The 25,567-nt window shown below is 47.4% G+C and overlaps 1 protein-coding gene across 10 annotated transcripts in view; it reads left to right on the top strand.

Annotated features, from left to right (window-relative positions):
* Nucleotides 1-25,567, top strand: part of AKAP9 (A-kinase anchoring protein 9) — a 467,089-nt gene that overhangs the window by 134,948 nt on the left and 306,574 nt on the right. For 8 of the 10 annotated variants that reach the window (XM_063921430.1, XM_063921427.1, XM_063921429.1 and 5 more), the window contains 5 exons: nt 3,238-3,323; nt 5,045-5,138; nt 6,252-6,483; nt 9,275-9,368; nt 16,392-16,754. In XM_063921430.1, the coding sequence (XP_063777500.1) occupies nt 3,238-3,323; nt 5,045-5,138; nt 6,252-6,483; nt 9,275-9,368; nt 16,392-16,754 (869 nt within the window). The remainder of the gene's footprint in view (nt 1-3,237; nt 3,324-5,044; nt 5,139-6,251; nt 6,484-9,274; nt 9,369-16,391; nt 16,755-25,567) is intronic. The other 2 variants (XM_063921432.1, XM_063921425.1) reach the window with 1 other exon arrangement.

Genomic DNA, 25,567 nt, shown 5'->3' with positions numbered 1-25,567 from the left:
CACTCTCAGGAAGTGTTGCAGCGGCATGGCTGGATTCTGAATATCCCAAAGTCGCAGCAGATTCCTACGACGCGTCTGCCCTTTCTGGGCATGATTCTGGACACAGACCAGAAGAAGGTGTTTCTCCCGGCAGAGAAGGCTCAGGAGCTCGTGACTCTAGTCAGAGACCTCTTAAAACCGAAACAGGTGTCGGTGCATCACTGCACGCGAGTCCTGGGAAAGATGGTGGCATCATACGAAGTCATCCCCTTCGGCAGGTTCCATGCAAGGATCTTTCAGTGAGATCTGTTGGACAAGTGGCCCGGATCGCATCTTCAGATGCATCGGCTAATCACCCTGTCCCCCAGGGCCAGGGTGTCTCTTCTGTGGTGGCTGCAGAGTGCTCACCTTCTCGAGGGCCGCAGGTTCGGCATACAGGACTGGGTCCTGGTGACCACGGATGCGAGCCTCCGAGGATGGGGGGCAGTCACTCAGGGAAGAAACTTCCAAGGGTTGTGGTCAAGTCAGGAGGCTTGCCTGCACATAAATATCCTGGAACTAAGGGCCATATACAACGCCCTGAGTCAAGCGGAGCCTCTGCTTCGCAACCAACCGGTGCTGATTCAGTCAGACAACATCACCGCAGTGGCCCATGTAAACTGCCAGGGCGGCACAAGAAGCAGAGTGGCGATGGCGGAAGCCACCAGGATTCTTCGTTGGGCGGAGAATCACGTGAAAGCACTGTCAGCAGTGTTCATTCCGGGAGTGGACAACTGGGAAGCAGACTTCCTCAGCAGGCACGACCTCCACCCGGGAGAGTGGGGACTTCATCACGAAGTCTTCACTCAGATTACAAATCGATGGGAACTGCCACAGGTGGACATGATGGCATCCCGTCTCAACAAAAAGCTACAAAGGTATTGCGCCAGGTCAAGAGACCCTCAGGCGATAGCTGTGGACGCACTAGTAACACCGTGGGTGTTCCAGTCGGTCTATGTGTTTCCTCCTCTTCCTCTCATACCCAAGGTGCTGAGAATCGTAAGAAAATGAGGAGTGAGAACAATACTCATTGTTCCGGATTGGCCAAGAAGGACTTGGTACCCGGAACTGTAAGAAATGCTCACAGAGGACCCATGGCCTCTGCCTCTCAGACAGGACCTGTTGCAACAGGGGCCATGTCTGTTCCAAGACTTACCGTGGCTGCGTTTGACGGCATGGCGGTTGAACGCCGGATCCTAGCGGAAAAAGGCATTCCGGATGAAGTTATTCCTACGCTGATAAAGGCTAGGAAGGACGTGACAGCAAAACTCTATCACCGTATATGGCGAAAATATGTTGCCTGGTGTGAGGCCAGGAAGGCCCCTACAGAGGAATTCCAGCTGGGCCGGTTCCTGCACTTCCTACAGTCTGGAGTGACTATGGGCTTGAAGTTGGGGTCCATAAAGGTCCAGATTTCGGCCCTATCCATTTTCTTTCAAAAGGAACTGGCTTCTCTTCCTGAAGTTCAGACGTTTGTTAAGGGAGTGCTGCATATTCAGCCCCCCTTTTGTGCCACCAGTGGCACCTTGGGATCTCAACGTGGTGTTGGGTTTCCTGAAATCCCACTGGTTTGAGCCACTTAAGACCGTGGAGCTAAAGTATCTCACGTGGAAGGTGGTCATGCTATTGGCCTTTGCTTCGGCTAGGCGTGTTTCAGAATTGGCGGCTTTGTCATGTAAAAGCCCCTATCTGGTTTTCCATATGGACAGGGCAGAATTACGGACTCGTCCGCAATTTCTGCCGAAGGTGGTGTCATCTTTTCATTTGAACCAACCTATTGTGGTGCCTGCGGCTACTCGTGACTTGGAGGATTCCAAGTTGCTTGATGTAGTCAGGGCTTTGAAGATCTATGTAGCCAGGACGGCTGGAGTCAGGAAAACTGACTCGCTGTTTATCCTGTATGCATCCAACAAGCTGGGTGCTCCTGCTTCAAAGCAAACCATTGCTCGCTGGATCTGTAACACGATTCAGCAGGCTCATTCTGCGGCTGGATTGCCGCATCCAAAATCAGTGAAAGCCCATTCCACAAGGAAAGTGGGCTCTTCTTGGGCGGCTGCCCGAGGGGTCTCGGCATTACAGCTTTGCCGAGCAGCTACTTGGTTGGGTTCAAACACATTTGCTAAGTTCTACAAGTTTGATACCCTGGCTGAGGAGGACCTTGTGTTTGCCCATTCGGTGCTGCAGAGTCATCCGCACTCTCCCGCCCGTTTGGGAGCTTTGGTATAATCCCCATGGTCCTTACGGAGTCCCCAGCATCCACTAGGACGTTAGAGAAAATAAGATTTTACTCACCGGTAAATCTATTTCTCGTAGTCCGTAGTGGATGCTGGGCGCCCGTCCCAAGTGCGGACTTTCTGCAATACGTGTATATAGTTATTGCTTAATAATGGGTTATGTTATGTTGGCATCCATTGTTTGATGCTTTGTTGACTGGGTAAGTTTATCACAAGTTATACGGTGTGATTGGTGTGGCTGGTATGAGTCTTACCCTGGATTCCAAAATCCTTTCCTTGTAATGTCAGCTCTTCCGGGCACAGTTTCCTTAACTGAGGTCTGGAGGAGGGGCATAGAGGGAGGAGCCAGTGCACACCAGTAGTACTAAATCTTTCTTAGAGTGCCCAGTCTCCTGCGGAGCCCGTCTATTCCCCATGGTCCTTACGGAGTCCCCAGCATCCACTACGGACTACGAGAAATAGATTTACCGGTGAGTAAAATCTTATTTTTTGCACTGCAATTTAGATTTCAGTTTGGATACACCCCAACCAAATCTAACTCTGCACATGTTACATCTGCCCCACCTACAGTGTAACATAATTCTGCCCATTTGCTTGCTTTTTCTTGCTTTACTTACAAACGTGAATCAGGCCCAATATGCGGAAAATGTTTCTGATAACCATTCCTCTTTCATTAGAAGATATTACCTTCTTATCAGTCATGTATTCTTTAAGGCAGGTGTACTCAACTGCAGCCCTCAAGTACCTTCAACAGGTCATGTTTTGTGGATATCTTTAATGATGCACAGGTCAGTTAATCTCTGTTGCTGAGACAGTAATTATCCCCCCTGTTCCCACTGACAGGAATCTTCAGACCATGTCCTGTTGGGAAGACGTGAAGGTTGAGTGTGAGAACCACTGTTTTAGGCTTTACTTTTATTAAAGTTTAACAGATGCATTACTGTTAGTGAGCACCTGTCTTACCCGCCATTGTGTCTTATTACAGCTCTACATACAAACCTGACAGTACTCCTGGAGAGGTTTTTGAAAGAATATAAACAAATGAGAGATATTTCCAGTTGCGTGGAAAAGGTATGACTGGTTTGGTTCTATAATTCATATATATGGTTTGTAAAAAAAAAACAACCCACCTGGAAATATCATATGCTGCATGCACAAGTAGATGTTATTGACTGATCAGCTTTTACATTCTGGCCTAAGGATTTAATTATCTCATTAGCAACGCACACTATGGGGAGAATGTTATAGCCTGGGAGAAGCAGGAAGTGTGAGACTGTGCAAGTTCTCCCAGTTTTTTTTAAAGCGACAGTCATTTACACGGTAAAACTAGGTTGGTTTTACCCTGTAAATGTTTGCCGCTTTAACCCCCCCCCAAAAAACCGAGAACTTGCACGTAGTTTTGCACTACCTGCTTCTCCCAGGATATTATGTTCCCCCCTATAATGCTGTCCTGGTTTTAGTGTAGAACGACCAAACTGGCAAACGTGAATTTGCGTGTGCAGCCAGCTTTAGTTCACTTTATACTTTATAATTGACTGTGTTATGGGAAATAGAATTAATAACTGGTATCTGTGTAATCGGAAACATTTTTTTTTTCTTAATAAGTAGTCTTAATTATAATATTTCAATATGGATTCAGTAGGATATCCCGGCTGACGGGATACCAGCAGTCAGAATACCGACTCCGGCATCCCGATAGTCTTAGCTCCCCCCTGTCAGGATTTACACTGGCATTCCCCCCACCTCTCTCTCATACCCACTAACCCCCCCCCACCCCCCTCTTTCCTGCAGTCTAACCCTAACTCTCCCTCCGATGGTGCTTAACCCTAATCTCTTCCTGGTGGTTCCTAACCCTAATCTCCCGCTGGTGGTGCCTGAGCCTAACACCCCCCCCCCCCCCCTCTTTCCTGCAGCCTAACCCTAACTCTCCCTCCGATGGTGCTCAACCCTAATCTCCCCCTGGTGGTGCCTGACCCTAACACCCCCCCCCCCCCCCCCTTTCCTGCAGCCTACCCCTAAACCTCTTCCCTTAGTGCCTTAGCCCAACCCCCTCTCCCCCTCCCTGCAGCTTAACCCTAAACCTCCCCCCTTAGTGCTAAACCTAACCTCCCCCCCCCTTCCCTCCCTGCAGCCTAACCCTACCGCTTAGTGTCTAAACCTACACCCCCTCCTCCCCCTGCAGCCCAACCCTAACCCCCCACTACACTTACTGTCGGGATGCCGACGTCTGCATTCTGACGGCTGTTGGGATTCCGCCATCGAAATCTTGACTGCATCCCTTAAATACAGCTTATGTTAAACAGCATCGTCGGAAATCATTTTGCAAACCTGTTTCTTATGTTTGTAAACAACAAACTGACAGAAACTAGGCAATGTGGGTTTAATTGGATCTAGGAGAGATTCAGACTAATATGACCTTAGTGGAGGCAGACATTGTGTGTGCTGAGAATACAGCTGTCCATCCGTTCCCTAGGAGCTAGTTATAGCACTGAGACACATTTGTTTCTCTTTGATGTCACCCATACCTGGTGAATTAATAGGCTGCTTTCTCATCAATATTCGTCCAGTACTCAAAACAACCGTCTCCATTGTGTGGAGCCCTTTAAAACATGATTTGCTATTCAGGTTTATTAAAAGTAATCTGTTGACATATTAGTTGGATGTTCTTTCTAATGCAGACTTCGGAAGAAAGAGAGAATAGAGGACTTAAAATAAATGTATACTGTAGCTCCTTTTATTGCTGATGAAAAGACTTTCATATGTGTTTGTCTTATTTTTCCTTTTTTTCCCAGACAGGGGATCTCCATAGTAGAAGAGAAGATCCAGACATAACTGGGGTGAGGCAGATTGTGATCGAGTCTCAGACCTCAGCACTGAGCCGATCAGGTAAATGTGTAATACACAGAAAAGGTATAGTATTGGAGTTGCAGGGCTTTTATATATGGTAGGGGGTATGGCGTTTCTTATTAAAAGTAGTTAAGCGTTCTTAGGAAACTTGAGTTTCAAGTAGAGGCTATAGCATGGTTACATTCACAACAATGACAGTACCAAATTTAGCTTAAATTTACTGATTTATTTGGACAACAAGCATCCTTTCCCAAAGGGCAGGTAAGGTACTCCCCCAATAGGCATCTTGGGTCCTCCTGCCCAATGAGCATCTTAGGTCCTCCTGCCCAATGAGCATCTTGGGTCCTCCTGCCCAATGAGCATCTTGGGTCCTCCTGCCCAATGAGCATCTTGGGTCCTCCTGCCCAATGAGCATCTTGGGTCCTCCTGCCCAATGAGCATCTTGGGTCCTCCTGCCCAATGAGCATCTTTGGTCCTCCTGCCCAATGAGCATCTTTGGTCCTCCTGCCCAATGAGCAGCAAGGGTCCTCCTGCCCAATGAGCAGCAAGGGTCCTCCTGCCCAATGAGCAGCAAGGGTCCTCCTGCCCAATGAGCAGCAAGGGTCCTCCTGCCCAATGAGCAGCAAGGGTCCTCCTGCCCAATGAGCAACAAGGGTCCTCCTGCCCAATGAGCAGCAAGGGTCCTCCTGCCCAATGAGCAACAAAGGTCCTCCTGCCCTACGTGCAACAAGCTCTATTCCGCCCCAACCCCATTTGTCAGCAAGGTTCTCCCTCCCCTCAGTGTGCAGCAGGGGGTCTCTCTTCCAGAAGTGCAGCAAGGCCCCTTCCCCAATGAGCAGCACATGTCCTCCCTGGACAGCCCGGGAGCTGTGCACTTGGGAGCACTATTAACTTTTAAAATAAGGTGTTAAGATTATATAGTACAAATGTGAATTAATAGCTAATGTAATTTAATTTTGAAGCCACAGGAGTGCTTTTCATAGTCCAAAGTGTTTACATATAAAGCGTTATCTATTCTCAATACTTGTATATGTGCCACTTGTGTCCATTGTTAGTAACACTCGCTGTAACCTTCACTGTAGTCATATTAACGTTGTTCTTTAGAGCAACATAATGTTCTCTCTAAATCTGCTCCAAAATGTCCTCGCACAGTGAATCTGCTCTCCTTAGATGTGCAGGAATCGGCATCAGAGGAAGTTGAGAGACTAAAGATTGAGTTTAGCCAGCAAAGAGCACAGCTTGAAGACAAGCACTCTGAGGAAATTGAGCACCTGCGAGCGTACTTCCAGCAACAGCTGCAGGAAAATGAAGATCGATTTTCAACAGAGATAATCCATCTGCAGGAGCAGTTTCAGGACGTCACAGAGGGCTCTGTGCAGTTCAGGTGGGCTGTTGGGGGTATAAATATGAATATGCAGCAAAAGCCTTATTAATATTTTGGACTCTTCATATGTCTGGTCGCTAGCTGTTGTGTTCGGCAGTGCAGTGTAATCTTTTTTTCCTCTCTCGCCCTCCAAATTTTCCCAATTTCTCTCTCTCCTTCTCTACTTAGTCTCACTCAGGGGCCTATTTATTAACATTACTTTTACTAAAATAATGTGAAAAAGTGTTTTCACACCCTTTCCACATTATTTTAGTATCACCTGAATGTATTAAAGGGCATTTGGAGCAGTTTCCATGAAAAACTGCTCCAATCCCTTTAATTGCGATGTGGCGGAATTTACTAAAAAAAAAAAAAAAATGTGAAAAATAACCGCAGTGTGCCCTGTGATAATTTCGCCAGCTCAGGATGGCGAATTTGCAGTGTGAAAAATAAAAAAGGTAAAAAAAAAAAAAAAAGCACCCTTACCAGTCCAGGGAGCCGGTGTCTGCTGCTCCGGTGTGCGCTGCCGGATGTCGGGACCTCCATATGCTGCACTGTGACCCCGGTGCAGTAAAGTGACGCCGCAGCCGGCTCCTGGACTGAAAAGTATGAATCCAGGGGTGGTTGCGTGCTATATCCGGCGTGGGGGGTAGACGCGATGTGGGGGGGGGGGGGGGAACCCGGCGGCAGGAGGCCATCAGGGTATTTTTTACGAAAAATACCCTGATGACGCTGCGAAGAGGCATCACAGGGACAGCTTGCCCGCAAGCTCTGTCCCTGCATGCGATAATTGATACATCCATGCGAGATTGGTCGAGTTTGTCACCTGTCATCCACATCATCAGATCCGGATGGTGATAAATAGACCTCTCAGTCTTTCTACTCACCATCTTTCTTTCCTTGCTCTCTCCCCTTCTCTTTCACCCATCTCACTATTTCCCTCCTCTTCTGTGTCTCTCTCTCTCTCTCCCTTGTCTCTCTCTGCCCTCTCCTCCGCTGTCTCTCTCTGCCCTCTCCTCCGCTGTCTCTCTCTGCCCTCTCCTCCGATGTCTCTCTCTGCCCTCTCCTCCGCTGTCTCTCTCTGCCCTCTCCTCCGCTGTCTCTCTCTGCCCTCTCCTCCGCTGTCTCTCTCTGCCCTCTCCTCCGCTGTCTCTCTCTGCCCTCTCCTCCGCTGTCTCTCTCTGCCCTCTCCTCCGCTGTCTCTCTATGCCCTCTCCTCCCCTGTCTCTCTATGCCCTCTCCTCCCCTGTCTCTCTCTGCCCACTCCTCCCCTGTCTCTCTCTGCCCACTCCTCCCCTGTCTCTCTCTGCCCACTCCTCCCCTGTCTCTCTTTGCCCTCTCCTCCCCTATCCCTCTCTCTCCTCTCCTCCCCTATCCCTCTCTCTCCTCTCCTCCCCTATCCCTCTCTCTCCTCTCCTCTCCTCCCCAATCCCTATCTGCCCTCTCCTCCCCTGTCCCTCTCTGCCCTCTCCTCCCCTGTCCCTCTCTGCCCTTTCCTCCCCTGTCGCTCTCTGCCCCCCTGTCTCTCTCTGCCCTCTCCTCCCCTGTCTCTCTCTGCCCTCTCCTCCCCTGTCTCTCTCTGCCCTCTCCTCCCCTGTCTCTCTCTGCCCTCTCCTCCCCTGTCTCTCTCTGCCCTCTCCTCCCCTGTCCCTCTCCGCCCTCTCCCCTCTCCTCCCCTGTCTCTCTCTGCCCTCTCCTCCCCTGTCCCTCTCTGCCCTCTCCCCTCTCCTCCCCTGTCTCTCTCTGTCCTCTCCCCTCTCCTCCCCTGTCTCTCTCTGTCCTCTCCCCTCTCCTCCCCTGTCTCTCTCCCCTCTCCTCCCCGTCTCTCTCTGCCCTCTCCTCCCGCCCTCTTCTCCCCTGTCTCTCTCTGCCCTTTCCTCCCCTGTCTTTCTCTCTCTCTACCCCTCTCTCCCTCTCTCTCTTCCCCTCTCTCTCTCTCTCTCCCCCTCTCTCTCTCTCTCTCTCTCTCTCTCTACTCTCCTGTCTCTCTTTCTTCTCCCCTGTCTCTCTCTCTCCAGCATCTTTCACCCCCCCCCCCCCAGTGTCTCATCTCCTCCTCCTCCTCCTCCTCCCCAGTATCTTTCTCCTCCTTAGTCCCTCTCTCTCCACCTTCTCCTTAGTCCCTCTCTCACCTTTCCCGTCTCAGTCTCTCCCCATCTTTTATTTCTCTCATCTTCTCTCTCTCCGTCCAACCCCCTTGCGCTCTCTCTCTCTCCTTACAACCCCCTTGCATTCTCTGTCTCTCCGTCCAACCTCCTTGCGCTCTCTCTCCAACCAACCCCATTGCGCTCTCTTTCTCCGTCCAACCCCCTTGCGCTCTCTCCGTCCAACCCCCTCTCCAGCATTTCTGTCTTCCTCCTCCCCAGTTTCTCTCTTTCCACCTCCCCAGTCCCTCCCTTTTTTTCCCATCTTACTCTCTCCCTCCCACATCTCTCCCTCTACCTTCTCCCGCGCTGACGCTCCCTTTTTCCATCTACATGTAATGAAGGCACCCATATTGTGTGTTGAATGAGTAGTTATCAGAATGCAGCCTCACATAAAAGCTGCTAAATTGCTGAGGAATCACTGGTTTCTTGTGAATTGATCGGCTACGTTGTCGTGAACATTGATTCATCTCACTAAGTGGCTGCATCACTATATAAAATACAGATGACATGTGAGTAACCCTGTTTTAAATAGCAAGTTTCAGAAAACCTTCATTGTTTTAAAAATGTGTACATTTTCAGTTTATAGGCTGCCGCAGATCTTCAGCCGGTGCATTTTTTTACATCTATACTGACTTGTGTATTTTTGGGGTGTTTTGCAATTTTAGGGAGCTGTGTGAGAATGAAGCTGGAGTGGGGCTCGGGTTACAGGAAGCTGCCATATTTCAGAGCGTTTGTGCTTCAGTTCCTGATATGCAGAAGGTAAACAACGGGCATGAGAGAATGGAGTGTTTGATATCAGTCTTTGTTTGTGTAGCACATTGCTGTACACACCCCCTGCACTGTGTTGGCTGGTAACAGACCAAGCAATGCGTACTGGAGAGGTACACTGGTACCTGTACTGAGAGTGATTGCTGTCCGTCCAGAGCACTGTCTAATGGATGTCTTACTTCTGCTTATATTGGAGCCACAGGGTCTTATAACTGATGTTTGAGTTTTCACATGTTACATTAGCTGATGGTAAGTAATTAATGTGTGTTCTTGTATTTTTTATTTTATTTTTCATTGTCTTAATGTACTCAGAAACAGTATCTGCTTTTTAATTGATTGTTTGTGCATCCCCCCTTTCACCCGTACATGAAACGTAGAGGTGTTTTTTAATCAGTGAGGAGGGCATATTTTGATTTTGAAGGGCCAAATTTTTGACGTGATGTATCGCTACAGTAGTACCTCACGTCTAAACTTCTGCTGGAATATTCATTCGTTGTGGGAGTCCTTGAAGGGCTGCAAGTGGTCACCAAGCACTGCAACAAAGTGGTTACTAGTCAATGACGTGCTCATGAGAACCAAGGAACCCAACCCATGTCACGTGAATACACCCCACACCATTATGGAACCACCACCAGCTTGCAAGGTGACTTGTTGACAACTGAGGTCCATGGCATCATGGGGTCGACGCCACACCCAAACAATACCTTTAGCTCTAAACTGTAACCGTGACTCATCGAATCATGCCACGTGTCGTCAGTCCACCGGCGTCAAATTAGCGACATCACAAGCCCAGTTGAGGAGCTGTGTCTGTATAGTGTTAACGGGCACTCTGGTGCCTATACCATGGAAGCTAAAGAAGGCTGCATTGACCTGCTGGATATGCGTCTGGTAGTACCTCCTGCAGTGAATGTGGATGTGATTTGAACCCGTGTCGCTTGTATGTTACCACTGCACTGTCCTCCATAGGTGGTTAAGCCTTCCATGAGGTATTTCCGGTACAAGCATGACTCCTTAGATCAAGGAATGTTGAATGTTCACACAACTTCAGAAATGGAATGTCCCATCCGCCGGGTACCCGCTATCATACCCCATTAGAATTCCTATAAGTCACGTCGCCTTGCCGTGAGCAACCTAGCCGGTGTTCCTACTGACTCATGAGGTGTCGGATTGCAACTGATACAGGTTTAGGCATTCCAAAGACATCACAGTACATTGGCGGCACCTACCATTACCTTTATATACTATACCATGACTTTTGGCACAATGTTTCACCAGCCAACAAATTCTTTAAAACATGAGTACAAGCTACTTGTCTTGTGGAGCCTCGGAGCACTCCTCCTCTCTGTTGGCTGTCGCCTTGAATTTATAGCTTCCTAGGGGAGCTATTTTTGACTTTCGCATATGGGGGCTTCATCCGGGCTCCTGGTGGCTTGGGATGGTTTCTTTCGGTCCACAGGTTATCCACAGGATAACATTGGGATATGATGATGCGACAGCGGATTTGCACCAAACGGTCAAAGCTTTCAGCCTCCCAAAAGGCAACAGGCCTGTCCATATATCCCCGCCTCCTGGCTCAGACAAATCAGTTTTTTGTTTGGATGGTTTCTTTTTGGACCTTCCTGTAGGACAGTCTGCCCCAGTAGTCTGGGACGCCTATAAAACCTTTCTCCAGGGCACTTTCATTTCTAAAGTGGATCAGATCAAGGTGTTTCACAGGAAGCGGTAGGAGGAGTTGGAAAAATGATGATGTGCTCTTGAGGCCTGTTACCTTGCTAGTTGCCTTATAGCCAATCGAGTGGAATGGCTTATTGTTCATAAGGAGTGGTCTGACTTCCTATTTGATAAGTCTAAATGGAGTTTTCTTTAGTCTTCTCACAACCACTACATTCAGGCGGCTAGGCTGAGCAAATATTTGGCATATATGGCACGAGTTGACTCTGCCTCTCCCTCTCTGTACAGACTGCTGGAACAAAACGGAGGTGGTTTATATCGCCACCCCATCTATAGCTGCGGTATGTTATGATTACTTTCGAAAGCTGTATGCTTCTTATGCTCGGTACTCCCTGATCTCACTTTTTATTTAGCCCAGATAGTTATTCCTTCGCTGTCGGAGAATAGTAGCAGGTTTTTTGTTGTTGTTTTTTTTAGATTCCTCCACTTCTGAGACGAAGGATGGCTTCTGGCAAGGCGTCTGGTATTGAAAGGCTTCCTACTGAACTTTATAATTCTCATCTGGGTTTCTTTGTCCCTAAGCTGTTGGAAATATTTGTTGCACTTCTAGAGGTTGACTCGCTACCCTCGTGCCATACCTAGTAAGGATGCTGCTTATCCGGACTTTTATCGCCCTGTTTCCTACTGATAATTTATTGGCAAAAGTGTTTGCTTCACAGCTCAATAAAGTTGTTTTAAAATTCCAAATTAAACTGGCTATGCTGCGGGTCCCACGTAGCAGGCAAACTCCTGCAAAGCCATAGTCTACCCTCGGGACACGTAAAAAGACAAATCAGCCTGAAAACAAGATTCCGGCTCTAACGGGCACCTCTTCTAACCTGAGCTTGCTAGGCCTGGAGGGGAAAGGAGCCAGTTCAGACTTGTTTAATTCTTAAAGTGCCAGGCTCCTCCATCACTTCCTATACCCCACGGATGAAGGAGAAACATCTGAACACAACTTCTCCTCTCGACCCAAGTCCATGAACAGCATAAGCTAACTGCTCAATGGCAACAGCAAAGAAGGAAGGGGAGAGCGGGCTGCCCCGCCTGGTACCCCTGCCCAAAGAAAAGGGTCAGCATCATATCCATTAACACAAGCTCCAGCCAAGGGACACAAGTGCAACAAACGGATCCAGCCTGTAAACCCATCATCCTCCCCAAAACGAGAGATCACATCCCATAAATTAAATCATTCAACCAATTTTATATGCTCAGGCTGCATCAAAAGGCAAGACAGATACTGTATATGGTTCATCCTAAGCATGCTGCAGTTGACAAAACAAACATATTAAATAATAACAGTCGATTCCCCCGTCATAAAGGCAGTTTGAATGGAAATAATTATTTCTACAGGATTTTTGTACTTACCAGTAAAATCTATTTTTGTCTGATATGCAATGCTTCATGACCTGGTGGATGCTCCTGCTTTTATTCCAGTATACAGAGTAATTGGGATTAGTTTTCCCTGACCAGTTTACTTTCTCTAATGTGCAGAGTTCCCCTTATGCTGGTACTTACAAATTAAATACCAATGTATTCAGATTTCTTCCTCTCCACATGAATATGTTATCCCGTAATGTCCCTTGTGGGGTTTGTGGCTTTCTGTTACAGGTAGAGAGGACCTGGTACCAAAAGTAATTTATCCTTCAATATTCTCCTTATGCTCCTTAATTGCCGCTATGTGTCTTCCTTTATCTGGGGGAGTAAGCATTCACAAATTGCATACAAAACCTTGATGCTGTCCCCAGGGAGAGGAGGCTCCAGCTCTTACGGATATAAGGTTATACTAATTAGGTGCCCAATTGCTGCATCTCTGGGATTGTTAATTCTAGGCCTGATTCGGATTTCTATGCAAACCCAATGGTTTACGCAGAAATCCAATGCGGCCTGACACACGCAGCTTGATTGACAGGCTGCGGTCATTTGGGGGTGGAGAGGGAATGCCGTGGCCAGGGTCTGCACCTTCCAATGAAAAATACTGGCCTCGCTTACACAGCTGCTACGGCCAATTTGAGTAACCGCTTCCACATCTGCATCAGGCCCTCTGACCAATGGGATACGCACTGGGCTTTACTTCATCAGGCTGAAAGTCCACTTAATCCTCTCCAGGTTTTACTTGCTACGTTCTACCTAAAGTTTTTCCCTCCTATTTTAGTACAGGCTCGCAGTTTCTAGCAGTCGGTGACCAAGATTTTAGATGACTCTGTTATTGACCTTGTACCCCTCTTTGATGTAACCATCTTTTTTTCTGAACTCCCTTTTGCGGGCAGCTCTGTCTCTGGTTGTTATACGGACTAGACTAGGAACTGTGGGTTAGCTGTATTCTCTTTCTGAGATTAGAACTGAATATGGACTTCTGAATAATGTGTTTTATAGATATATGCAGCTCCACCATGCTGTCTGTGCTCAGCTAGGGTGGGGGTGGGGGGTGTGGTCCCGGCTGTATCCGAATAATACCTACTGTGCTGTACACCATGGCTTCTAAGAAACTCCTATATCTATTCCTCCCTGATTCTACACTTTGGAGAGGGGGGGGAGGGGGGGGGGGCTGTAGTCACTTAGATCATGGTGAGATAACTCGCTAACAGATGATGACTGAGCAGAGGTACGTGGCTCCCCCTGATTGCCTTCGGCCCATGCCTGTTTTCAGTAAATACACATTTATATAGTGCGCAGGGGTTCCTGGACCCCAGAGCGTTTAGCTAAGCTTGTGCGGTCAACTTCTCCCTTCTGCCCTAAAGACAACACATTCCTTATGCTGATTTCTGGCATCTTCTATGGTCAGGTCCCTAAGTATCTAAATTCTGCTCTGCAGTGTTACGTTGGTGAGACCGGGTTCCCCCCTGCTGACTGTATTTGTATCTGTGGCCTCAGCCTTTCAGAATGCTGTAATTCCTTTCTACAACTTTTTTACTGTTTTTGCAACACTAGGCAAAGTGCTTATTGCCAGGGGCTGCATTGGATCCGTCACTTGCTGTTTGGATTAGGTTGTCAAATTCTGGCACCCCCCTTGAATGTTTTATGTATTTTAAACGCAGAACACAAATGCCGTGATAAATTTGCTTAGGTGTGGTCTCTTTAGCAATCATCCCACTTTGCCTTGGACCGGAACCCTCTACTCCAGGCTTTTTCAACCAGTGTGCCGTGGCTCACTAGTGTGCCGCGACCAGTTGCAAGGTGTGCCGCGGAGGCAGAGCAGCTTCCTGCACCTTCAGAGTGAACTGTTGGCCCAGGTTCTTCTTAGAGGATCAGTTGTGCTCTGGCCGTGACCTATACCTTGAAGACGCGGCGGTGTGATATCATAGGTCACGGCCGCCGCGTCTCACCACCCAGAGAGCCCACCCGCCTTCATACACATCTTCTAGTTCCTGCCTGCACCCACAGCTTTCCTTACCCACCCACATCCACACCTGCCCGACCGCCCGCTGCTCAGTATTCGCAGCACTCCACTGAGAACAACTCCCGCCACTGAGGGACAGGGAGAAGGACAGCTGAGCGGTAGGGGCAAATATTTGTTAATTTATTTCTCCTGTGGGGAACAATTGGATTTATGTCGGGGAGCAATGTGATTGATTTATGTGGGGAGCAATAGGATTTATGTAGGGAGCAACATGATTTATGTGGTGCGCAGTGTGATTGTTTTTTTCTGTGTAGGCCAGTGTATGTGTGGATTTTTTTTTTTACTGTGAGGGCCAATTTGTGTTTTTTGTTTTTTTCTGTGAGGAACTGATGGTGTGCCTTGGCAATTTTAAAATATTGGATTCAATATAAAAAGGAAAGGGACCCTTATTCATTCGCTTACTACAAGAACTGCAGCCGTGTCCTTCAGAAAGCACCGCTCAGCCAATCAGTGCACCAAAGTTTAAAGAGAAAAAATAAATAAATATAGGCTACAGGTGCATCTGGTCACGATCAAAATTACATTCACACGCTTGCAGTTGGTAGAGCAGTGGGAGGATTAGCAGCTCAGGAGCGGCTTGGGGAAAGGAGTCCTTGGACGACCAGCGGTTAGATCAAGCCTAAAATTTGTGCACAGCCCCGGGCAGAAAATCCCTGGTGGTAAAGGCGGAACCGTGAGATATAACGGCGTCCTGGAGGTCCGGTGAGATAAACCCCTGCCTAGCGATTAACAACCTCAACGCTGCTATTTCCAAATGCTAAGCTGTGTAAAGTGTATTTGATGGAGATTCTTGGATGTTTTAGAAGAAGCACTTTTTTTTATCTTTTATTCTTTATTTTTTAATAAATCTTCCATGTTTTAAAAAAAACATTGCAGGACTGTATCATATGTGGTGCATAGAAAAGACACAAGGAATTGTTTCAGATTGGAGTCTCATTGCGGGACTTTATTGAATTTTTATTCATAAGGAAGTGTCGATATATGTTTTTGGCCATATAAAATTTCTGGTATAAAGAGGACATCAGATTTGGACTGTCATTGTTTCGAATAAATCCACGGTTGTTTTTTAAATAACCAGTTGCTTGTTTTGAGAGAAAAGCTGATTTAAGAATAGTGCTTAATAGTCCTTTTAGAAACATTTTATTTTTCAATTTTAAAATATCGTTCAGTGTGCCACGAGTAAAAAAAGGTTGAAAATCACTGCTCTACTCCCTAAACTCCCATTGGGTATCCCGTGGATTTTCCTGGCCTTATTTATTCCTTAAATTTTGTTTTACTTGGGATGTAGTTAATATTCCTGCGCTCAAGACCCCTATGGTCAGAATCCTGATGGTAAGTACTGTTGTTATGATTAGGAACTACTGGAAGGTTTAGGGTTAGGGCTAAAATTGCAATATCCGTTGTGATGCCGCTGTCTGCGTTCTGACTGCTGGGATCCTGTGTACCAGGATATCGGTATCAACCCGTTTTACTCTTGATTTCTTCTGAGGGTTATCTTATTTTTATCTCCGATTATTCTATTTATTCTTTTTTTTACTGTATTGTGTAATACATGCATTCTATTGACATCCTTTTTATGTTTAAATTGTTCTTCTTTTGTCCTATTACTATGTTTTGTTCAATTTCATGCTTATTGTTTTATTGTTCTTTTTTATGTTCTTGTTTAATTACGTTTATGGGTGCCAGGTCTTTCAATTTTCATGAAAAATACTAAAAAAAAAAAATGGCATAACTGCATGCGCAGGGCAAATTTGCGCAATCTATGGTAGCAAACCGGCGTAAGTACAGTTATCAAGGCTATCTGCTTTTAGTATTTATTAAAAGGGGATGAATATTGATTTTGTCAAAGGAAAATTATAATAGAAAATGTTAATTAATTTTTGTCTTTGTCTATCTCCAAACAGACCGATGAGGTAGCACAAATGGGAGAACATTCAGTAAGGATGCCCGGTGGTCCAATTTACCATCAATTGCAAACTCTGAGACAAGCGCTGTTTTCAAAGTATGTAGAAGAGGTGCATGCCCTGAAGAAGCAGCATGAAGCAGAGCTGAGTCAGCTAAGAGCAGACCTGACGGAAAAACATGACCGTGAAAACGCTGCTATGAAACAGGAGATCGCTCGCCTGACCAGCGCCAAGCAAGAAATCCTCAACGGCAGCCTCCAGGCACCGACTCTGGTTACTCGGACAGAGGAGAAGAATCCTGTTGACTTAAATCAGTTATTGGAGGAACGCTACCATGAGAAAATTGAGGAAGAAATTGCACGAGTGAGTCCACGTTATCCTCTGTTTTCACCTCATCATACAGTGGGACAGATGTATTAACCTGGAGGGGTGGTATTCATGTGACCGGCAGTCAGCAGACCGACGGTCACCTGATCTCCCCTAAAATCCCGCCCCCTCACTGTCTCGACGGTCGGCATGCCAACGCACAGGGACTATTTCCACTCGCGGGTGTCCACGACACCCATAGAGTGGGAATAGAACCCATGGCGACCGCAGTTCACCACCGAGCCCGCAACGTGACGAGCGCAGCGAGCCCGCAAGGGGCTTGCTGCACTCGCCCCTCCCCGCCGGGATCCCAGCATCTGTATGCTGCCAGAATCCCGGCGTCGGTATACTGACCGATGGTCAGGAGCCCATCGTTCAGCCATACCACACCCTCCTGGAGAAGGGATAAAGCAGTGATAAGCGCAAGGTGATAACGCACCAGTAAATCAATACGGGTTTGAAAAATGACGGATAGGAGCTGATTGGCTGGTGCGTTATCACCTTGTACTTATCACTGCTTTATCACTTCTTTATCCCTACTCCAGGCTTAATACATCTGCCCCAATGTCCTTCTCTCCCGCCACATTAGGGGTCGGATGTAATGAAATCCCAGTTGGCCGGAGGTGCAGGTTTTACCTTGTACATGATTGCCGCTTTAATAAATAAATAAATTAATCAGAGTTCAGCCGGGAACCCACACCTCCAGCCAACGCAGACTTCATTACATTTCCTCCGGCCAGCTCGGACTTGATAACATCCTCTCCTATGCTGGAACAATGTGAATGTCACAACCTTACCAGGTCGTGATGCCATATATTTTAGGTTGAGGTTGCCTCCTTCTGGCTCTCCCGCTGTTGTGGATATCCCAGCATGCACTGCTAGCCATTGAAAATGTATTTGTTGATTAGAACTCTGGGATAGATGTCCAAGTCACAGCCTGACCTGCCCAAACCAAGGTGAAGGTGTATCAAACCCTCCATATAGGACAGGCACAGTTTCTAGCTTTCATCTTATAGAATGTACTTGAGAAATGATAAACCTTAAAACAAAAAAGCAGGACGGTTCTCACTGAAAAAAATGTAGAAAGTCTACAGAATCGTGTCGGTCAGTGACAGCCGTCTGGGGCCGGGAACCGGACAGGTACCGTTTCATCAAGTGTTTTGATATGTACAGTATATGGTTCAGGTTCAGTTTAACAAATGCAAGAAAGGATTCCAAAATACTTTTCTAGTATTACTATACACGGGTTCTCAACTCCAGTCCTCCAAGTACCACCAGCAGGTCATGTTTTACGGATTTTCTTTAATCAGGCACAGGTGAGTTATACTTTTTTGCTGAGTTGGTAATTATCCCGCTTGCTTTCACAGAAAGAAATCCTCAAAACATGACCTGTCGCGGATACTTGTGGGTTCAGGTTGAGAACTCCTACTGTAATTTATTTTCTGGAATCGTTCTATGCAAAAGTAACCCTAGGAGAAATTCTATATTTAGAAATTGTTGTTTTTGTCTGGTTCTCCTTAGGAAATCAATTGTAAAATAAAAGCTGACATTTTTTGATATGCATCAAAAATACCCCTATAACTGGCCACCCAAAAAAAACCTAAAAAATAACAACAATATAAAATTTCTTGGGTAGATTTTAAAAACTAAGAAGTAATTTCCAGCATCACCTTGCAGAGTAATCTCATTTTTATCATGTTGTGTACCAGGCGTCTGTACTAACCTGAGCTCAGCAAGTATTATTCATAAGATTGTTTTTATTTTATTTACTGGGATTTACTTATGTATATTTAATCACACGTTCTCTAGTATCCAGAGGGGATGAGTACAGTCTCTTGTACTTGCCGAGGCTTTGTACCCGGTTATATTGTTCTCCTGAGGTCAGGGCCCAGTCACCTAGAACCAGGCACTTGTGTCGTTCATCAGATCTGGTAGTGGTGTCCCGGTAGCAGATATTACTGGGATGGGGTTACGCTTCAAGACTACGTTATCCGGTCTCACTGTCCTTTCACAGTCAGAATTTCTCTTCTTTGTGAGCTTGATCTGGTAGCAGTAGACGTAACATTGCATCGCTCAGGAGTATGTGTAAGTGATTACCATTACATGCAGCAGTGTATTACCTGTATGGTAGCACTGTTCTATGTCCAGATATAACTGGTTTCTGCTTTTCCCAGGGTGTGGTTTAGAAGATCTACAGTATTTAGGTCAACAGTCAATCGGTCAACGCCAAATGGTCGACATGCATTAAGTTGACAGGTTCAAAAGATTGACACACAAATAGTCGACATGCATTAAGATGACAGGTTCAAAAGATTGACACAACACAAGGTTTTTCAGTTTTTGGGTCAAATGTGTAATATGTGACCACCATCACTCGATAGGCAAGGTTGCTATTCCCAATCATGTTCCACGTGGATAGTAAATCAAGCAAATGTTGGGTAAACATCTACAAATACCCACAAAAAAGCATGCGTCGACAATTGTCATGTCACATTTTTTATCTTGTCGACCTGTGGACCTTTTGTACCTGTCGACCATATGGTGTAGAACAATTGACTGTCAACAGAGACGCTATCTTTACTTCTCATCCAGATACCGTTTTCCCAGAACAACCATTAATTGTGTTCTCCTCATAGTCCCCACGCTATCATTAATAAATACTTCCCAGCAGTCCCTATTTTTGGGCATGGCCTTGTGAGAACGTAGCCGTGGCTGGGGTAGATCTGAGTGGGGCTTATTGTGTTTCAATTTTGCTTTTTAAAATGTTGGGAGGTTTGTTAGTGTACCCCATGGGTTTTCAACCTGTGACCCTCCACCTGCTGCGGAACTACACATCCCAGCATGCCCTGCCTCAGTTTTAAGATGCCTTAATAGCAAAACTGGGCAGGGATTTGCTGGGATGTGTAGTTCCACAACAGCTGGAGGAAGACAGGTTGAAGACCCATGGTGTACCCTGTATGCCTTCTCATAAATGTTCCATATATTACTATTCCAATTGGTTCATGTGATCTCCTGCCAATCCATTACGTCCTTTACTGTAGGTTCTGAATGGTCCACAGCCATCAATAGGTTCTGAATGGTCCACAGCCATCGAGCATAAATCTAAAGGGGGGTACACACGGAGCAATGTGTGCTGAGCAAGGGGGGAGGACGAGGGGGGGGGGAGCTCATTTCACCTAGCGGTGAAATCTAGAGCCGGCGATAGCGACGCGTGGGGCCGCGCATCGCTGTCACCGGCACCCTACACACGGAAAGATCTGTGCTGATATTCTAAGCAAGCTAGTCACAATCTAGTACAATTTCAGCATGGATCTCTCTGTGTGTACCCCCCTTAACTTGCGTGTCCAATGGTAAAGAACGTGAATTGCCCTCGAATCACTGTTCTTGAAGGAGCTGCACAGCGATATGCTGTAAAGCATTGCACAAATCATGTACAGTCCGGCGATAGAGCAATTTGTAGCCAGTGGGTCTTGTATGGTATACCTCTGTTTTTATTAAGGACCAGATTCATTACTATTTACTTAAGTTCCTGTCTGTCCTGTATCTTTAACAATTTAAAAACCCATCTTGGTGTACGGTGCCTAACGTGCATTCTCAAAGCCTATGAAATATGCACACACGTACATACATGTACATGTTTTCTGTGTTCTTTCACAACTAGAAAACACACAAATCCCCCCTAGCAGGGACATAGTTACAATACTAGCTCTGCTGCAAAGCTCCATCACCATCTCCACTCTATATCGTTAGTCATGATGCTTTACCATGATGTATAATGTTGTAAGGCTGAGCACACTGCAGTAAGCCAGTGATAAAAGCGGTTACTTCATATGTAAATAATATGCAGAAAACTTTGTTACACACATTTGCAAATTCATGACAAGCCACTCGCGCCACTCCACGGCGCTTCTGCTAATGCTAAACAATGAGAATCACTGTATTGGATCATACACTCATGTTTTTAAAGTGTTAACTTTCCATGAGGTACCCCAAGTTCTTTCACAATGGTCAGCCCTTTCCTCCTTTATGTACAGTATGGTGGTTGCTTGCCCAGGCTTTCAGTAATGAAGACGGTGGTAACAGCTGACACCGGATTGGCCTCTCCCTCACAAACTTTTCTCTTACGTCCTAGAGGATGCTGGGGTCCACATTAGTACCATGGGGTGTAGGCGGTTCCACCAGGAGCCATGGCACTTTAAGAGTTTGAGAGTGTGGGCTGGCTCCTCCCTCTATGCCCCTCCTACCAGACTCAGTTTAGAAAATGTGCCCGGAGGAGCCGGTCACAGCTAGGGGAGCTCCATAGGGGTTCTTCTATTTTAATTGTTTCTTTTTTAGATTTTAGGCACAGGGAGGCTGCTGGCAACAGCCTCCCTGCTTTGTGGGACTAAGGGGGGGAGTAGTGTCCACCCTAAGGGGTCTGAGCCACTATCTCCACTGACAGGACACTGAGCTCCTGAGGGGAATGATTGTTCGCCGCCACAGGGGATCGCTCACCCCCGCAGCATGCAGCCACCCCCTTAAAGAGCCAGAATACTGAAGTGGCGAGTGAGTCACCGGCCCCCCTAGCAAGCGGGGAGCCGGTGTGAAGATGGTGGCAATAGGGTGGGAGGCTCAGCGGTACTTAGTGTGGCGCTGTGAGGGGCACCCTGAGCCAGCGCCATACCCTACACTGGTTGTAAAGTATGTCAGGGGCCCGGTTTCACTGCCAGCATTTTCCTCAGGCCAGTATAAAGAACGGTGGAGCGGGAAGCAGCGCCATGAAAGGGGCTGAGCTTCTCCTCAGAGTGGACCCAGCAGCGTTCAGCGCCATTTTCCCTGCCTGCAGACCAATGTGGAGACGCTGACAGGGAGAGTTGTCCCTCCATTTCAACTCCAGCTATCTTGGGGGTTGTAGAAGGGGAGGGAGGCTGTGTGAATACTGTGTAACCTATTAAGGTGCACAGTAAGCGCTAGATAGGGGCTTCTCTCTATCTGAAAAGCGCTGTGTGTGGGTTGGCTCCAATCTCTGTGTGTCTCTCTTGGCATTCTTGGAGGGGAAACTGTGTCTGTCATTTCCCTGTGTGTGTGTGTGTGTGTGTGTGTGTGTGTGTGTGTGTGTGTGTGGAGTGTTTGCTGTTTACCAACGCCATGTCTAGGGACTCTGTGTCATACGCTGCAGAGGATAATTCCTCTCAGGATGATCCCATTCCATGTACTCAGGATTGTACTGTTTTATCACAGATCCCAGCAAAGGAGCCTGAGTGGTTGGGCTCTATTAAGAGCATGATTGCTCAGATTTCTTCTAGGGTAGCACAGACTGCAACTCAGGTTTTACAGAACTCTATGGGGGTTTGGTCTAGTGCTGTTCCTTCAGGCCCCCCTAGCGTACACCCTCAAAAACGTGTTCTTGGCCAGATTATGCAAGATGACACGGATACCGATTCTGACACGGCTGAAGGTGATGGGGATGTGCTGCGGGGGGCGGCATCTCTTGCAAAGGGGGTGCAGTTGATGATTGAGGCCATTAGAGATGTGTTGAATATAGCTGACACAACACCCGCGCTGGTTGTGGAGGCTTTCTTCACCGATAATAATACAGCCTCGCTCACTGTCCCTGCATATAAAGATTTAAATGCTATATTTGAAAAATCCTGGGAAAACCCGGAGAAAAATTTCAGATTCCAAGGAAGGTTCTGGTTGCCTTTCCCTTCCCTGAGGAGGATAGAAAGAAATGGGAAAACCCACCCATAGTTGACGCATCTGTTTCCAGACTGTCAAAGAAGGTGATTTTACCTGTCCCCAGGATCTACCGCATTAAAAGAACCGGCTGATCGCAAAACTGACACTACGCTTAAATCCATATACACGGCTTCAGGGGCGATACTCCGACCTACTATTGCCTGTGAATGGATCTCTAAAGCTACATTAAAGTGGTCAGGCACATTACTTGAGGAATTGGATACAATGGATAAAAGAGACGTTGATTTGTTTTTACGTAACATACAGGATTCTGCACGATTTATGGTGGAATCCATGAAAGACCTGGGTTCGATGGCTGCAGGGATATCTTCCATGTCTGTCTCGGCTCGTAAAGGACTCTGGCTATGCCAATAGTCTGCCGACGCGGAATCCAGGAGAGGTGTGGAGAACCTACCTTACGCAGGTCAGGCTCTATTTGGGGAATCGTTGGATGCGTGGATTTCCACGGCAACTGCGGGTAAGTGACCTTTTCTTCCCTCAGCTGCGCCTGCTACGAAGAAACCCTATTCTTCTGCTACGTCACAGTCCTTTCAGACAGCTAAAACAAGAAGGACCTAGCCTTCTTTACACCTTCTTTAGAGGAGTCGGGCAAAATCCCAAAAACCTGCTGCTGCAGTTTCCCAGGACCAGAAGCCTGCTTCTGGTACATCAGAATCCTCGCATGACGGTGGACCGTATGGCCTGGAGGAAGGGCCGGTTGGGGTGAGGCTCAGATGGTTCAGCCACGTGTGGGTGTCGTCCGGCCTGGACCTCTGGGTGCAGGATATTGTGGCCCAGGGGTACAGGCTGGAGTTTCAAGAACTCCCGCCTCACCGTTCCTTCAGATCAGGCTTACCAGCTTTGCTGGCAGAGAGGGCTGTCCTTCAGGCAGCCATCCAAAAATTGGAAAAGTCACAGGTCATTATACCAGTTCCACCTCAGATGCACAACAAGGGTTACTATTCGAACCTTTTCGTGGTACTGAATCCGGATGGTTCGGTCAGGCCAATTTTGAATTTGAAAATGTTGAGCCCCTATCTGAGGGAGTTCAAATTCAAAATGGAGTCTCTGAGAGCGGTGATCTCAGGTCTGGAGAAGGGGGAGTTCCTGGTATCCCTAGATATCAAGGATGCGTACCTCCACATTCCAATTTGGCCGCCGCATCAGACTTATCTCTGATTCGCACTGTTAGGCTTTCACTATCAGTTCCAGGCACTGCCGTTCGGCCTCTCAATGGCACTGAGGGTGTTCACTAAGGTGATGGCATAGATGATGGTTCTCCGCAGGCAGGGAGTAAACATAATTCCATACCTGGATGATCTGCTGATAAAGGCAGTGTCCAGGGAGAGGTTGTTGCAATCCATTGCTCTCACGACTCGACTGCTGAGGGATCATGGTTGGATCCTGAACCTTCCAAAGTCACATTTGGAACCGACAAGGAGATTATCTTTCCTGGGGATGATCCTCGACACAGAAGTGCAGAGGGTGTTTCTACCGGTGGAGAAAGCGTTGGTGATACAATCAATGATCCGGGATGTCTTGAACCCTGCCCGGGTATCTGTTCATCAGTGCATTTGCCTTCTGGGGAAGATGGTTGCCGCCTACGAGGCTCTACCATACGGAAGATTCCATGCTCGACCCTTCCAGCTGGATCTCCTAGACAAATGGTCGGGATCTCATCTGCACATGCACCAGAGGATACGTCTCTCACCGAAGGCAAGGATTTCGCTCCTCTGGTGGCTGCAAATGCCTCACCTTCTGGACGGCCGCAGGTTCGGAGTTCAGAACTGGATCCTTCTAACCATGGATGCAAGTCTCAGAGGTTGGGGAGCGGTCACACAGGGGGAAACCTTCCAGGGAAGATGGTCTAATCCGGAAGTCATTCTTCCAATAAACATTCTGGAACTAAGAGCTGTGTACAACTGTCTTCGCCAAGCGGCACATCTTCTACAAGATCGGGCCATTCAGGTACAGTCAGACAATGTAACGACAGTGGCCTACATAAACCGACAGGGAGGAACAAAGAGCAGAGCTGCAATGTCAGAGGTAACAAGAATCCTCTCCTGGGCAGAAAGGCACGCATTGGCACTGTCAGCGATCTTCCTTCCAGGAGTGGACAACTTGGAAGCGGACTTCCTTAGCAGACACGATCCCCATCCAGGAGCCTCCATCCGGAGGTGTTCACAGACGTGACCTGTCGTTGGGGCGTGCCTCAAATAGACATGATGGCCTCACGTCTCAACAAAAAACTTTGGAGGTACTGTTCCAGGTCGAGAGACCCACAAGCAGTGGCGGTGGATGCCCTGGTAACTCCGTGGGTGTTCAGGTCAGTGTATGTGTTCCCACCACTTCAACTCATTCCAAGAGTTCTAAAACTGATAAAAAGAACAAGGGTTCAGGCAATTCTCATTGCTCCGGACTGGCTAAGAAGGCCTTGGTACGCGGATCTTCTGGACTTACTGCTGGAAGATCCGAGGCCTCTTCTTCTTCGCGAGGACCTTCTGCAGCGGGGCCGTTCGCTTTTCAAGACTTACCACGGCTACGTTTGATGGCATGGTGGTTGAACGCCAGATCTTAGCCCGAAAGGGTATTCCGAGCAAGGTTATTCCTACCCTGATACAGGCTAGGAAGGGAGTAACGTCTAAACATTACCATCGCATTTGGAGACTCCTCAATTCCATCAAAGTCCATGAATGTTGTAAGGGCTCTGAAAATCTATGTAAAGAGGACTGCTCGTCACAGGAAAACGGACTCTCTGTTCCTGTATGATCCCAAGAAAATTGGGTGTCCTGTTTCTAAGCAGACGATTTTGCGTTGGATCAGGTTCACTATCCAGCATGCGTATTCTACGGAAGGATTGCCGTGTCCAAAATCTGTTAAGGCCCACTCTACTCGTATGGTGGGGTCTTCCTGGGCGGCTGCCCGGGGTGTTTTGGCTTTACAGCTTTGCCGAGCGGCTACTTGGTCAGTGTCGAACACGTTCGCTAAGTTCTACAGGTTCGATACTTTGGCCTCTGAGGACCTAAAGTTTGGTCAATCAGTTCTGCAGGAGCCTCCGCGCTCTCCCTTCTGTTCTGGGAGCTTTGGTACAT

The sequence above is a fragment of the Pseudophryne corroboree genome, chromosome 5 (genome assembly GCF_028390025.1).
Source record: "Pseudophryne corroboree isolate aPseCor3 chromosome 5, aPseCor3.hap2, whole genome shotgun sequence".
NCBI lineage: Eukaryota > Metazoa > Chordata > Amphibia > Anura > Myobatrachidae > Pseudophryne > Pseudophryne corroboree.
Note: the sequence above shows the minus strand (reverse complement) of the source record. Positions and strands in the feature narration are given on the sequence as shown.